Source organism: Trichoplusia ni, chromosome 7 (genome assembly GCF_003590095.1).
Source record: "Trichoplusia ni isolate ovarian cell line Hi5 chromosome 7, tn1, whole genome shotgun sequence".
Classification (NCBI taxonomy): Eukaryota; Metazoa; Arthropoda; class Insecta; order Lepidoptera; family Noctuidae; genus Trichoplusia; species Trichoplusia ni.
Genome location: NC_039484.1, coordinates 14,199,991 through 14,216,312, shown reverse-complemented (window position 1 = coordinate 14,216,312; position 16,322 = coordinate 14,199,991). Strand labels below are relative to the sequence as shown.

The 16,322-nt window shown below is 39.1% G+C and overlaps 1 protein-coding gene across 1 annotated transcript in view; it reads left to right on the top strand.

The window, feature by feature from the left end:
* Positions 1 to 16,322, top strand: part of LOC113496045 (angiopoietin-related protein 2-like) — an 88,314-nt gene that overhangs the window by 66,274 nt on the left and 5,718 nt on the right. Inside the window, exons 2-4 of the mRNA XM_026875109.1 lie at positions 10,204 to 11,334; positions 11,528 to 11,738; positions 16,075 to 16,206. Of these exons, the coding sequence (XP_026730910.1) occupies positions 10,204 to 11,334; positions 11,528 to 11,738; positions 16,075 to 16,206 (1,474 nt within the window). The remainder of the gene's footprint in view (positions 1 to 10,203; positions 11,335 to 11,527; positions 11,739 to 16,074; positions 16,207 to 16,322) is intronic.

The window sequence follows — 16,322 nt, the reverse complement described above, 5'->3', positions numbered from 1 at the left end:
GTAAGAAAGTCCAAAACCACTCTGATGCACAAGAGTGTTTTCTGCATGGCGCCTATTATCTATAATCACATACCTAAACAATTCAAAGATGTCAATATTTTTCAATTTAAAAAAGCCTTGAAGAAGCTATTAATTCAAAAATGTTATTATAGTATATCAGATTTTTTATTAGATAAACTGTCATAATATGTTACCAGGCAAAAAGGCCAAATATCTACTGTTTTTATTTTCATTTTTTATATAAATTCTAATTTTGTTATTTTCGTCTAGTTAGTAAGTTATTTTGAAGTTATTGTATATTGTGCATACTAACATGTCATTGACATGTCTTTTTTTTTTTTTTTTTTTTTTTTTTTTTTTTTTTTTTTTTTTTGATGGCAATCTGCTAATTTATTTTAGCAATTTCTGCCAGTGTCGTGTTATGACCACACATGGGCACTGTGAGATCTGACTGGAATACAAGTGTCTTTTCGGCAGAATTCCGGTACCTAAAACAACACAAAATAAGTGTTAGTATATTATGCTAATACTTACAATAAATACTATTTACACGAATATACTACATAGTTATAATTTAATATTGTTAGCTTTAACAAATCTACAAAACGCACATATAATTTGGGGATTAGGGAAAAAGGACAGGAGGTGGCGGATGTTTACTGGCCTTTGAATTTCCAACCGAGTCACGACCCGATCCAAGGCGCAAGTGTTGTGCAGGGAGCAATTTAGAAAAATGTGGTCGATCGAACCTTCGTCCTGACCACACTCACAAAGTGGGCTGTCGCGGACTTTAATTTTATGGAGGAAAACTGGAGTGCAGCAATGACCAATACGGATACGGCATATCACTGACGTAACCGTCTTTGGAACCTTTTTGAATTTATAAAACCATGGTTTAGATGGAATAGTAGGCTGGATTGCTGCATATGCTCCGCCTTTGGCCTTACTGGTCTCAGACCAATAAGACTGCCAGGCCTCGAAGAGATCGGGTTTTGCGCTATGGATCAAGTCGTAAACTTCAATTGAAAAATGCTTCCGGTCTGCGAAGCTGCTGGAAACAGCAGCTTTAGCTGCAACGTCTGCACACTCGTTGCCTGTAATACCCCTATGTCCGGGAATCCATGCCAATATAACCTCTACGCCCTTATTGGAGCAAGAAAGCAAAAGGTTTTTAATGTCAAAGATAATGGGACTGCGCAGAAAATCCTTAAAGGGATTCTTGACAATAGCCTCCAGGGCACTACTGGAGTCAGAGAAAATAACAGCTTTTGAAATATTGCTGTGTGATGATATGTACAAACATGCCTCGAAAATGCCAATGCACTCTCCAGTGAAAACAGATGTTTCTGGAGGGCACTGGAACTGGAGGAAGGTTTGAGAGTTGGGGATATAAACTGAAACACCGGTACAGCCGTCTGGGGATAGTTTAGATGCATCGGTATAGAACCTAGCATAATCCGACCATTTGTCGCTTATAATTTGACAAAACCTGTCATTAGCCTGTACCGTTTCCTTATTTATACCTATGTTGTTGAAAACTAGGGGAACAAAATTTAAAACACTATATGGGGAGGTATAGACGGGTAATTTAGTACACTGGCGAACTGGGGCGTTTTCCTCCACCATCCTTATTTTTCTGTAAGAATTTATAAAGAGAGGGATGTCCTTATGTCTCCAATAAGAACTTTGATTGCACAAGTGGTGCAAGGTAGCCAGTTTAGGCAGAATCTTGTGGGTAGAAAGAAAGTAGGACTTGTAAATGAACTTATCCGCAAGATACTGCCTACGGAGAGAAAGAGGAGGGTCGCCACTCTCGACTTGCAAAGCGTTAATCGGGGTAGACCTCATGCAACCCAAAACAATGCGGAGAGACTTTGATTGAATGGAATCCAGCCTAGCCATTGCAGTTTTGCTGCATGGTTCCAGCCAGAAGGTTCCATAATCTAATGAACTCCTTATTACGGCATTGTAAATGAGTTTAAGAGTAAATGGGTGAGCACCCCACCAAACGCCTGCCAGAGCCCGCAACAAGTTTATCTTCCTCTCGCATTTATTGGAAACATAGTCAATATGGGAGGCTCCAGATAACTTCGAGTCCAAGATGACTCCTAGAAATCTCACCCGGTCTACAACCGTAATGGGAGATCCTTCGATTTCCAGGCGAACATCTGGACAAACTCGTTTCCGAGTGAAAATTACACAGGAGCTCTTAGGGGCTGATAAACTGAGTCCATGGGACATAAGCCAGTGATTTAATGAGTCGAGGGATATTTGCATGGATTCCGCTGCTCGTTCCATGGATGAACCCGACACATATAAGCACAGGTCATCCGCATACTGTAAGATCCGACAGTCGACGTTGAGAGACGTGTGTAGGTCCGAAGTGTAGATGCTGTACAGGATGGGACTAAGTACCGAACCCTGGGGAAGTCCACGCCAAACGGTCCTTGGTTCAAGGTTTTCACCTGGGATATGGAGCTGAACTTTACGTCCCGACAGTAGCCTACCTATAGCTTGTCGCATCTTACACGGTATACTCAGCTGACGTAACTTACTTCTGAGTACGGAAAGGAGGACGTTGTCGTAGGCAGCTGAAATGTCTAGGAACACCGCGAGAACTGAGTCATTTCTAGACAGAGCGATGCGGATGTCTGTCAGTAAGACGCCTAAGCTATCCATCGTGCTAGATCCCCTGCGAAATCCAAACTGAGTCTCCGCTAGAAGGCCACGACTTTCTATGAGCCATACCAACCGGTTTTTAATGAGGTGCTCATACAACTTAGCAATCACCGGCGACAAGGCAATGGGCCGGTAGTGGTCTGCGCAATCAGGGGATTTACCGGGTTTTAGGATTGGGATGATGAGTTGGGTCTTCCAGGAGTCAGGAATATATGTGAGGGAGAAACAGGTGTTGAGGAGGGATAAAAGATAAAGTCGGCTGTGCTCCCCGGAATTTTTAAAGAAGGAGTAAGGCACGCCATCTACACCCGGAGCCGAGTCTCGAACGTGGTTGAGAACAGTCTCTAATTCACGGATTGTAAATGGCATGTCTAGAGGATCATTGGAAGGAGGGGAGGGTTGGAGTATAGGGCATTCCTCACTAAGGGGAACATAGGGCGGGGCTAGTTTTGTGAGGAAAGTTAGGGCTAGGTCATGGGGAATCGAGGTGGGGTTTTGGTCTGAGCAGCCGCGACTATATCCTTTGAATTTTCTCCATACTATGGAGGATGGGGTTGTGGGGGTAAGGGATGCACAGAAATTCTTCCAACCTTCACGCTTCTTTTTCCTAAATAGACGCCTGGACTGAGCAACAATTCGGTTATATTCAATCAGGTTCGCTACCGACATAGCCCGAACATATTTAAATTCCGCCTCCCTCCGGGATTTAACCATGGCAGAGCACTCACGGTCCCACCAAGGCGGGGATGAGAGCCTACCAGAGGCAGAATTTTTAATCGGGATAGAGCCGTCAGCTGCCAAAAGAATAGAACCCAAGTATTGCCCCATACAGGCGTCCAGATTCTCAGAAGATACACTGGGTAAAGCGGTAACCATGCTATCCAGATTTTGAGAATACAAGTCCCATTTAGCATCTGAGAGCCTGTATTTTAAAAGCGGAGTTTTGTCCCTCTGTGGAAGTATTCTGTTACTCAGAGTGGAACAGATTGGGTAATGGTCACTGCCATATGTTAGCCCCAATCGTTTCCACTCCAATTGTCCCATCAAACTTGCCGAGCAAAGGGTAAGATCTACACAGCTTTTACTTTGTCCTGGTCTGGGTAATCGAGTTTCTGACCCATTATTTAGGACACATAGTCCCACTTCATCCATTATATCCACTAAATCAAAGCCTGGACTGTCACAATGGTCGGATCCCCAAAGAGCATGATGGCAATTAAAATCGCCCAAAATTATGATGGGTTTATGGACAACACATATATTCTTAACAAATTCTAAACACAGAGGGTTAGGAGATGGGATATAAATAGAGATAAAATTAATGCCCAGAAGGTTAACACCCACAGCATTAATCTCATCTCCATGAGAAGGAAGGGAAAGAAGGGAGTAAGATAGGGAGTTATTCACGAGCATCGCAGCTCCGCCATAACCGTCAGGACGGTCATCCCGGAGCGTGCTATACCCGGGAATTCTAAAATTGAGCCGTGGAGTTAACCACGTCTCAGATATAGCAAATATTGCTGGTGAGATCAAGTTAATAAGGTGAGATATCTCATGTTTTTTCGGGAGCGCACTCCTGGCGTTCCACTGCAGGAGATGGAATGTGGTGGACTTGGATGGATTTTACAAGTTTGTTGGCAACGTGGTCCGGTAAGGAATAGTTGGACAGGAGAGTAGTAAGGAGCATCACAATCTGTTCGATTGTAGATGCACTCTCACTTGGGGGTGGAGGTTTATTTATTAGGGCACTACCATTGGGAGAGTGAGGGAAGGAGTAACTATTAATTAGTTCCTGGTGAGCCCGTTGGTTATAACCAGGGGCCAGCGGGGCGTGGGTCTTAGGGCGAAGGAAGACAGTCTTCCTGTAGGATGTAGTGGACGCCTGGTGGGGGTGCATAGGATGAGGAGTTTGGGAAGGCTGTAGAGGATGGGATATAGAGGGAGCTGATGTTAGAACATCAGCGAAAGATTTCTTGACAGGAGGGAATAGTTTTGCTGCCTCTGAATAGGAGATGTTTTTCTCTGACATGCTTACTTTAATATTCCTCTGTCTCATGTATTCTGGGCACTGCTGACTATTTGCATTGTGACGACCGTCACAGTACAAACAGTTTGGCTCATCAACAGTGCAACTGTCTCCAAAGTGTTCCGCCCCACAGCGGTAGCACCTCGGTTTGGACCTGCACTGTGTTTTAGTGTGACCATATTTACAGCACCCGTAACACTGTACAGTAGGGAAGTGGTATAGCTCTACAGGAAGGGCGTTGTGGCAGCAAAACACCCGCTCAGGGAGTGTCCGACCATCGAATGTTAACACAACTGTGGAGGTTGGAACCCACTCCGTTTTGCCTTCATTCTGCACTCTTCTATTCGTCCTGCGAATTTTTAGAATTTTTCCGAAACCTACTGGGGTTGAAAGGTTATCTGACCACTCCAGGTCAGTCCAATCAGCCGGAACACCTTTTACTACACCCATTTTAGTGATATTGAAAGTAGGAATCATAGTATTATATCCTTTGCCCTTAATTTCCGAGTTGTTCAGGAATGCATTAGCATCCTCTGGGCCCTTAAATTCTACCGAGATCCGATTCCTGCCTATCTTTTTAATCCCATCCTGCGTTATATTTTTAACTTTCAGTCTCAACAACATCTGTCCAAATTTCACAGGATGGATAGATGTACCAGACTTAGGGTCAGACTCAACCAAAGATGCAAAAACGATAAATGGAGCGACATCTGTATTCGAGTATTTAGATCTAGCAATTAGAGACGGGGCAGTAGTCCTGTCTCGCTTGCCAGATGTAGCATCATCGTCATGATTACCTTCTGGAGCAGCCTCGTTGATAGCGCGTTTACGTTTGTGTAAAACTTGGGATTCTATCGCCTCAAAGGAGGATAACGGCACTGTTAATAACGGAGTATGGGGAAATAACTCCTGGGATTGAATGTTGGGAACAGTTTGAGTAGGATTGATTGGGTCAGGTTGCGGGGGTTCATCGGGATCTGGGGGCCGGCCCGGAGGCCTGTCATCCACTTCCATGGTGGACGAGCGTTGCACGCATAAAAGGTGTAAAAAAGGGCTTGTTACCTTCTATGTGACACTTAAACAAACACAAAACAAACAAAACGCACACAGACAGCACAAATAATCACAGAACACACCGAAAATAACTTTCTATAGCTTAAAAGCCTAATAGAAACAAACTCCACATGTGTCAGTCACCAAACACAAACCGGAAGTCCCCCATTGACATGTCAATACTAAAACTTTGCACGCCGCAGTATGTGGCAGAATATGACAGAACTGTTTATTGTGTATACCAACTTACCACATTGTAATAACTCATGTTCTTGCAAATAAATGTTTATTATTATTATTAAAAAAGTCTCACTATGTTTCGCCTTACTTGGCATACAAATATTTGCTTAAAACTATTACAACCATGAATTCAGACATAAACACTTAACTAAAATTAGGCACATTTAACAAAATAATTATAAAGATAATGTAAACAAATACCGACATTTTTTTTTAATATTTAAGCATATTTAATAATTATACATATTTAAGATCAATATAATAAACAAATCAGAATTTGCACTCATTTTGTCATTATTTTCTTAAAATTTTTCATCTAAGAATTCGGTAATAGAATAGTAGGCTTTTTGTATTAGAAAATTGCTAAGTGAACGTTTAAATCTATCTAAACCATTCACCTCTTTAATGATTCTAGGAAGTTTGTTATATACTTTGGGTGCCATTCCCAAGAAACTTTTTGAATATAGGGCAGTTTGGTGATGCTTATTGCGTATTGTGTCCTGATGACGTTTGGATTTTAGAGTTTCAAATAAATGGAGGTTTCTTTTAACGAATACTGCTACTTCATAAATGTATAAACAAGGTAGGGTTAAAATTTGTAACTCAACAAAGTATGGTTATATGTCTGTACGTGTTTGAAATTAAACTCGTCCAAAACGGTTTGACCGATTCTCATGAAATTTTGTGTACATATTGGATCGGTCTGTGAATCGGACAACTTACATTTTAAGGGTAGTCCGACCTATTTTTTTTTTCTTAGAAATTTATTATTCTTTTTTTATATACAATATTAAAAAACACATACATCCTTAAATTTTCAACATTCCATCATGAACCCCTATTTTTATTTCGTAACTAAGTATAAACCTTGAGCTTTTTGTCAAGATTTTTATTTTGTATTCTGTTCGTATAAGAGAGAATAAAAAATGTGATATTTAATTTTATAAATCAAACCAAAAATCAAACCCTATTTTTATTCACTTTTCATTGAATCCCGTAACAATATATGATCACCGAGTTTGGCTTCGTAGTTTAGAAGTAAATTATATTTTAAATTTTTTGGTAAGATTTTAGTCTTATTTTGGTATGTCATTAATGCATGCAATTAACAGAAAAAAATACCTACTCATAATTGAGAACCTCTCTCTCTGTGACCTACTTTTTCGTCGTGATTTCACCGATTTGCGTGAAGACGCATTCTTTGCTTACCTATCTGTTAGTAGGTCAGTGAATCGGATCCCCAATGTTAAGGGTGGTCCACACCTAACTTTTTTTTATTCAGAAATACACCTGATATAATTATGATATATAATATTTCCTATAAGGATTTTTTTTTAATGGCAGAACGACGTTTGCTGTTTCACTTCTAACTTCTGTCCAACCGGGTGCATCTAAGTAGGTACCTACCAGTGTTTTGTAAAGAGCGTCTGCCTGTCTAACCTCAACTCAGTAAATTAGCCACCACGACTGATAGTAATACTGTTTTTCTTCCAAGTACCAGTCATGACGCCTGCGACTCCGTCTGCATCGACAATTCAGTTTACAGCGCGCGATGATTCCATTTTAAAATTTAAGCCAACATTACAAAGCCGTAGTTCATGTAAAAAAATGTTTCATATAAACTATGACCCCCATTACCTCCTCTTACAACCTATCCGACTATCCGTGTACCAAATTTCATTACACTCGGTTCTGTAGTCATGGTGTTAAAGCGAGACAGAAAGAGATACTTTGACATTTATAATTTTTTTGATAAATTTCTTGATTTTCAGCATCAAGGTGCCACAGACCTTAGCTATTATAGTTACGGTATATAAGTCCGCATTCCTTACGAATGGACTTTAAGGACAGAAAGACTATAGTCACTTGTACAGTTTGATAACATTATTTATTAATTTAATACACTTGTAGGTAGGCGCTCATGAGAAATTATTACGCATTGAAGTTTACCTAACTTGTGAGAAATATATGCTGGTAATTAAAAAGTAAAAAAAAACAAAACATCAAACGATTTCAAAACATCTTGAATATTAGTAGAGGCCCATCTATTTTAATTGTCCATAATGATTACAATCAATTAACAAAAGTTATTACGTAACTTATGGATTAAATCTACAATTTTTATTGTGTAACGGAAACGTATCTAGGTATGTTCCGACGCTATTAAATGATATTCACTTACCTTGTACATACCTACCTTAGTACCTATCTATAGTAAGAAGGTAAATCAAACTTCATTTAAACAGTAATAAATTCCTATAAAATACAAAAAAAATATATAATAATTTTAGAAATATATAATAACTAGCTGACCCAACAAACGTTGTTTTGCCGAATATTTTTTTTTCTAGTAGTATGTATTTTAATGCCAAAATATAAAAAGAAATAAAAACAAACAATTTCGTCCAAGATTAAAATATTTTTTTTAGTGCGAGCAACCCTTATCACTTAGGTGTATGAAAAATAGATGTTGTTCTATTCTCTGACCTACTGAATACGCATATAAAATTTGGTAAAAATTGGTTAAGCCGTTTCGGAGGAGTACGGTAACTAACATCGTGACACGGGAATTTTATATATTAGATAATTTTAGTTTAGCAAATGTGAACACATTGATTTCGTCTTTCCTTTAAGCATTCGATTTTTTTCAAATAGTGGATATTATTATCTTTTGATTTTTATTGGGGTACCTATATACTTTGAAAGTAATCAAAATTATAATATTTCAAACTAGTACATAGGTATTTCTTTTTTTCTTAATTAAGGGAAATATTAAGAGACTTGAATCCTTGCACACGCAAAGAATTTCCAAGACAGCCGGATCATCCCTTATCAATATCAACAACAGATTTCCAGAAATCAAACCTTTGTTGCATTTGACTTCTCATGGTAGAACTAGAATCCTGAAATCAGGTAGAAACTGTAGCTAGGTAAGTATGTTAATCTTTGAGCACAAGTGCGGAAAAAAAGTCACGGTTTTTGTGTTTTATGCGGTTATCTGACAAGAACGGTCGTCAGCCGCATATATTATATCTCACCAGTTCAATTTTAATATAAAAAAATAACGAATAAATATTTCTTTATGCCCTTACTAAAAGCACACAAGATGATTGGAGGAGATTAAACTGTCAGTTAGGCAGGAGATTGTGTTGTGAAAACTGCGTCAGCAACTGCGTCGCGTCGGTATGGTTGAGCAAAACAAGAACTGTTTGCCCAAGTTACCTCACCCACCAAGCTAATAATTCGGTTGCAAGTAACGGAATCTCTATCAAATTCGGTATGCATGAGAATTTTTGGATTGGTTATAGCAATGATTTATCATACCAAGTAATAATTTATAGCAAAATACTATCGAAACGAACGTCGGAGATCCGACGGTCACAATCTAGATAATTCCTTTGCACTGGACTTACAAAATACCTAGTTCCACATCTAGCGAGATACCCGTTCACCCAAATAGCTACATTGAATGCTTCATTAATCAACACTTGGTCGATTTAATTCTGCAACCATACCCTGGAATATACTGGTCATAATGTGTTCGAAAGGAGGCGGGTGTTGCAAAATTATCAATGCCGTTGGTACACTTTAGCAAATGTTTCGATTTCAGGAAGTTAATTCACGTATCGGATAGGACAGGTCGTAACAGACGATCAATTTAGTAAAGCAAACACTATTAAATGGAGCCGGTTTACCACACTGCGAGTTTACTGCGGATTTGCATAATACTCTCGATTCACTTTAGGCCGATGTGGTGCGGACACACTGCAAATGTATTATAACAAGTTCGTTTATGATTTCGAAACAAAGTTTAAATGTTGCCGAACACTAAATAATGTAATCAAACAAGAAAAGTTGAAAGACAAATGAAAGTTTTTATGTTTGTTCGAGCATTTTCTTTTTTTAAACTATCCTACGCTACCCGTGCTTATCATGAAAGGGTCTTGCTAATTAAGTTGTTAGATAAGCTATTAAGTTAATCAAGCACACATTTTGCAAGAATGCACCTCCTTATTCTGTAATCATATATGAAGCCTCTATAGTCATATCTATCAAAAGGAAACATAATAGACATTTTTATTGGTCACGTACTGCAGTAGCTCGTTCCAAAGGTTTCTATTACTTCCTTTGCGTAACATTGTTGATAAATATGTCAATTTCACTAGTTCTAAATATTAACTACATTTATTTTTCTTTTGTTACAGGGAGCAATACATTTTCAACGTTTTCGAGGTGATAGTGAGCACTCTAGAGACAAAATTGCAAAGAATAGAAAATCTTGATAAGGCCGTTGAGCACTTGATGAGGAGAGTAGAAGCACTTGACTCAAGAGTAAACGACAATATACATAAAACTGATGCGATAATATCGAAACTTGGAAACCTTGACCTAAAACTGTTTAGTCGCATAGTCCAAGAGGACCAAGAAAGTGTTACTGAAAATAATGCAAAAAGACAAGCGGAAAACAAAAATAAAATCAGCGACGCGCAGTTGCTTGACCGAAAATTAGAGTCATTAGACCAAAAAGTCTCAAACATCGACACGAAACTCGTAGGCCTTAAAAATCAAATAGACAGTAACTTTTTGCCAGTCGATGACATCAATGCCGAAGCAAGTGAAAAGAAACCTATCAATTTAAATGTAATAGAAATTGCAAAAGGTTTGAATACCGAGGTGGTCAATGAAATCACTAAAGAAGTAGACCAACTGAGGAATTCTGTGTCAACCGTCGATCGGAAATTACAATTTCATATAAATCTTGTGTCTGAAAACTTAGGGAAAGTGCTTTATATGATGGCTGATGTCCATGCTGCTATTGTTGAACCAGAAGATGCTTCGATCAATGTCAATAGTCTCTTTAAAAATCGTACAGCGACAAGCACGCAAGCACCCATTACTAAGAATAGTAAAATTGACACTCTAGTCAATAAGATTATACCGATGATGAGTGTCTCTGAAAAGATGGATGAGGTATGGGATGTGGTTGTAGGCACAAAGAGCTCCGTAGACGATTTGGTGCCAAAATCAGACGAATTACTGACTCAGACACAGCGTCAAGAACGTGCCATAGGGCAGATACATAACGATTTACGATTAAAGACGAATCTTATCATCGAAAATTTGGACATGGTAGAGAAACGATTGAAGAAACAAGAAGATGATGTAGCAACCCTGGCCCAAAGGCCTGTCCCAGCAGAGCTGCTGCTGGACCCGACTATCGACCGCCTGGTGGAATACGCACCCAACAGGTACCGTGTGGATGAGCCTTCCACGGATCCCAGCACCAGTACCGTAGCTGCCACTACGATGCCGCCGTCTTCCACTTTCAACAACAGGTGAAACCTTTCTATATTTGATTCTGCCTTTGCAATTGTGCTGTTTTGTGTATGTCTCTGTTTTAAGCGAAGTTATTTGCGAGCTCTGGCGAATTTTTGTGTTGCTTGTACAACCTACACATGCGATGTTGTATTGGTACATGGGATTGGGGTGTAGGGGTGTACGGTAACTAATTTGAATGGTCGCACGCAGCCCAAGCACGAGCACATCTACGGCGAGTTCGACGGCGAGCGCGGGCGCCACGGTGACAGTGACGCCAGCCAGCAGCGCCAGCACTGGCAGCACCAGCCCGCGCCCCGCCAGCCGCAAGGGCGGCATCATCTTCCCTAGCGTCAAGAACAAGCCTATCATCGGGAATAACACTTTCGCTTCGGAAATCGTCGCTAACTATAAAGACGTGAAAGTGAGTCAAAGTTATATAAACAATATTATTACTCATTATAACACACCTATCGTTGTCGCTGAACAAATCTTAACGGTGCAATTAATAAAATGTGCTAACCGAGCGAGTGATATAACCTCTGAGAAGAATGAAGAGTCTTCGTCCCGCAGCTATTAATCATAATCGTTGATAACTTTAGAAATACAATTTTGACAAATTTTGCTTGGTTCATGATTAATTATGAAATTAACATTGTCACTAATGAAATGTTACGTAGGTATTTAATATCTGGCACGCACGATGGTAAATCGATATTTTTTTATATATAAATAGAACGTTAATTTCTTCGAAAACTTAATTTATTTCCGGTGGCATTTGGTCATAGCTACCTAAGGTATGTAAATCACCTAATTAGTTTCTGGCGGGTAACATATGCAAAACAGAACTAGATCACTATGTAGGCTGTAACTGCAGCAATATATCTTAGTTAAATTGGTTCTTGTCTAGATGTAGGTTAAGTGAAGTATAGGAGATTGCATCGGCGACGGATAGGGACCGGTAGTTTAGTGAGTGCGGGCGCGCGCTCTTCGGCAGGACCCCGACATGTTGTACAGTTCAGCCTCTGTTGTCGGAATTTTAATCAGCGCCTGTCGGTCTAGTTGTGCACTGCCTAAGTCACTACCATTTACGTCCTCTATTTGCAATAAGGAACTCAAAATAGTGCGCAATAAATGTCTAAGCAAAGTTGCCCAGAATACCGATACAGTAATTGGACATTAGAACTTGAGTTATAAACTAGAAAATAAAATTTGACAAACTTTTTTAACATCCGTTGTACTAGTTATAAATACCTACACCCAGTTAAAACGATAAGAATATGTAATGAAGGAAATATCAAATGATAAAAAGTCTCACAGACTTCCGTTCCAAAAACTACATCTAAATTATAATGTACCAGTACAAGGAGGTTGGTCACGTTATACATACCTACATCTAAAAATCTAATTGTAGGAATCGTATAAATAGTTGAAAACGATTTTTTTTTCCTTACAATGTCGATTGAATCGGGTTCGGGACAGTTAAGTGGTTTGATACTATGGAGTAACACGTACATCCTTACTTAGTAGAACTTAGTTTCCTCTAGAAAACACACTTGTAGACAACGATGCCTCAACGAAAAAATTACAAACATAAATTTACCAGATTCGATTGATAAGAGCTTTGCTTGCCAAAGTTGTACAGCGCGTATGGCTCGAAAAAAGCGCTAACCTCGACAGACACCGCGATATTTCCGTGCAAGGAAAGTTGCGTGGCTCTCATTACGTAAATCTGGTTCGACATCACACTCATACGGTCGGGCCGCGCTTTCCGCGCCTTTGTGTGCGCCCGCGCAAAAACCGGCCGTTCCCACCATGCGACAATTACCAATGATTACAAGTGTTTATTGTTCTTAACGTACGAGAACTGGCGGTTATGTGGAGTTCCATGATGCAACGGTTTATATCATGTTTACCTATCGCGCACGACTCGCACCAGAGTAAAAAAATGTCGCTCCAAATACTTACGTTATGTTACGAACGCAATGCAGTACATACAACATTGTGCTGTTTGTTCGCAACAATTTCCAAATAGTTCACGTTTCTTTCTGATACTCTACATTTGTAGTATTTTTGATTGTTATATTTTTTATTCGGTTACATGATTGTGCGTTGTTTGAAGGATAAGTAATTAATATTGGCCGGAAAAGGTGTGTTTAGGTGGTATAGTGCGAAAACTGTAACAAATAATATTCACCGTAATTAATAAATTTCCGATAGACAGAAACAGCACTTATCATAACTGTAGCAGGTTGTTGAGATTTCGCAACTTACCTAACTTAAGGTGAGTAATTAATATCGCGAATTAACTTCCTGCACAGTATTGAGCACCCACGTACTACGCATAGTGTCGCAATTGCAATATATTTACCGACACAATTTAGTGCAGCAGGTGCCGAATAGAAACCGTTGCATATTTAACTTTTGCAACAGATCCCTTCTAGCATAATTTGATAAAGTTTCCTTAACCTGGAAACTAATTTAAAAAGGGCAAAAGTAGACTTGGTTTCTTACGACTTTCCTAACATTATCGGTCAGTTTTTATGTAAACGAAGGTACCCTGAACTTTCTTTAAAAGAGATTACTGCATAGGTATTATATGTATATTATATGCGATAGGTAACCACGACTTCATGAAGATTGAGATTGCTCAAGTACTCTCACTAACTTGAATAAATATAATTCTAATACAGTTACCGATAAAACTAAACAATCCTGCAACAATGACATCTCGGAATGTAGTCAGAAGATTGATAGATCGTGACCGCCTTGTCAGCTCGAAATGATGAAAATGAATCTCCTACTTTCGTTTTCCCCGAGGGCCGCAGCTGTCCTAACGTTATGTATTAGGTACGCTTATGCAAATCAAAACAATAATCGTCCAATCGCCGACATAATTTGTTAACAATCGTTTTGTAACTACAGAATTTAGGTACCATAAACTAGAAACTTTCGTTTCCTTACTGGGCTAGTGCTCTACCTGCAATTTTGTTTATATTGAGCTATATTTATAAGATAGTTCTGCAGTCAAGAATAAGTAAGGATAATTTTGTTCATTTAAATCTTTCTATACCGAAGGTAAGCGACTTATACACAGATTAGACATAATATATTATGCATATTAGGAGTGCCAAGGAATACTTTTGATGCACGCTAAGTCTAGAACGATTAGTTTCGGGTTGACCTTTAGCATAGCGAATACCCTGCACTTTCCCACGAGCGGTCAGGATCAGGTACCCAGGGCTCGTTGCTTCATTGCCTTCCTTACGCAATAGGTAGAAGGTGACGTTCATACGTAGACAGTAGAAGGAAAGCGTGTCGTCTCTACAAATTTGTATTGCGCAATACAGTTCAGTGTGAGAATAATTATTCCTTATCTCTATTTAAAAAAACGTCGCCGACCGGTAATGCAGACGATTAGGCAGCAAATAACTTAAAGCATAATTGAATGCGGCATAAAGATATTAATGAACCGTCAGACTCACGGTAAACGCCGACGTAATTGGCAGATCGCGTGAATGACTTGTTAAGATTTCCAAAAATGAACGTTTTGTTTCCATTAGTGACAATCGCTTTTACAGATTGCCATGAAATCATGCATAATTGTGGGTACGTCTTTAGTTTTGCTTAGCGACGTCGGTATCTGTTAATTATTTCAAAAAGGTACCAAAGGAGCAATTTAATTCTTTGTAACTACTTATTTTACTTATAAATTAGTGTCATGCCCTCATGTTGTCACGTTATTATGAACTCTTAAACTTAGAAGTGTAGGTATTCTAAATTTGTAACACTATTTACCATACGTTAGTAAATAAAAATTGTGTTGACACAGCAGTGTACGTGACTGTACCGTGTACGTTACCGTGGATGTATTATGTCGAGAAAGCCGCCTCGCTTCGCGACAGCTACGAACTTCTATTGCTCGTTATTACTTGTTTTTTGTCGGTCCTTTTGTAGTTCCATAACACGTAGGTAGGTATGTTAAGTTCTGTGGAGAAACCGCAGAAGCTAACAGAGTTGGCCACGATAAGAACCTGATCAAGGCCGTACCTATGTACTGTACCTACAGCTATTTGTTAAAATCATTATGAAAACAGCGCTCAAATAAAGGTATTTTGACATTTGGACAAATGGCAATTATTTCGAGAAAGTTTCAAAGGGGCCGGTAATCAATCTACCTGCAGAACCAAAAGGGAAAGAAAGTTATTAATATTGCGTAACGTATAAAGATATGCGTCGACATTAAAATTGCTAGCATTGTTTGAGCACTAAAGGTTTTATACGCGCCTCGGCGGCCGCAGCCATTGAAATGCTATTCTCTTTATGCATATTAAGAAGTTTAAATTATCATTCTGAAGGCATTGCGAATATAATATGAAGCCTATGCGAAAGGAATGATTGGAAGCGTTGTATATTGTAAAAGTTATTTGTAAAGGCACTCGCGCTATGATAAGTTCAGCAATTTAGAGATAGCAGATTTAATTAATGCGTGCTGTGTAGATATAATATTTTTATGAACATGATTCAATAGAACGATCTATGCGGTACCTACTAGTAAAATTATAAATTATTAATACCTGTGTTTGGCAAGGTATCTTTATTAGGCACTTACGATAATAATCAAATTACTTATTGGTATCTAGGTACTTGCCTAAGCCCGAGACTATATGCTAATAAATATAATAATGTGTATATTACCTAAGTGCATATCAACATTGGTTGCGAAGTATCTTAATCTGTAACATGTGACATTATTTCAGGGTTACTCGTGCGTGGACCTTTTGAATGGTGGCATGCGCGAGTCTGGTGTATACTACTTGCAAATCCGAGGTACCACGTACTGGTTCCTGAAGGTGTTCTGCGAGCAAAACGTCGCCGACGGAGGATGGACTGTAAGTCAACTTAACTGTAATGATATTCTTTTTTTTCCTTCGCATGATAATACTAAGCCCAAGACTTAGGTACCTACTCACACCTACCACCAGAATATACTACGGCTTTAATTAAA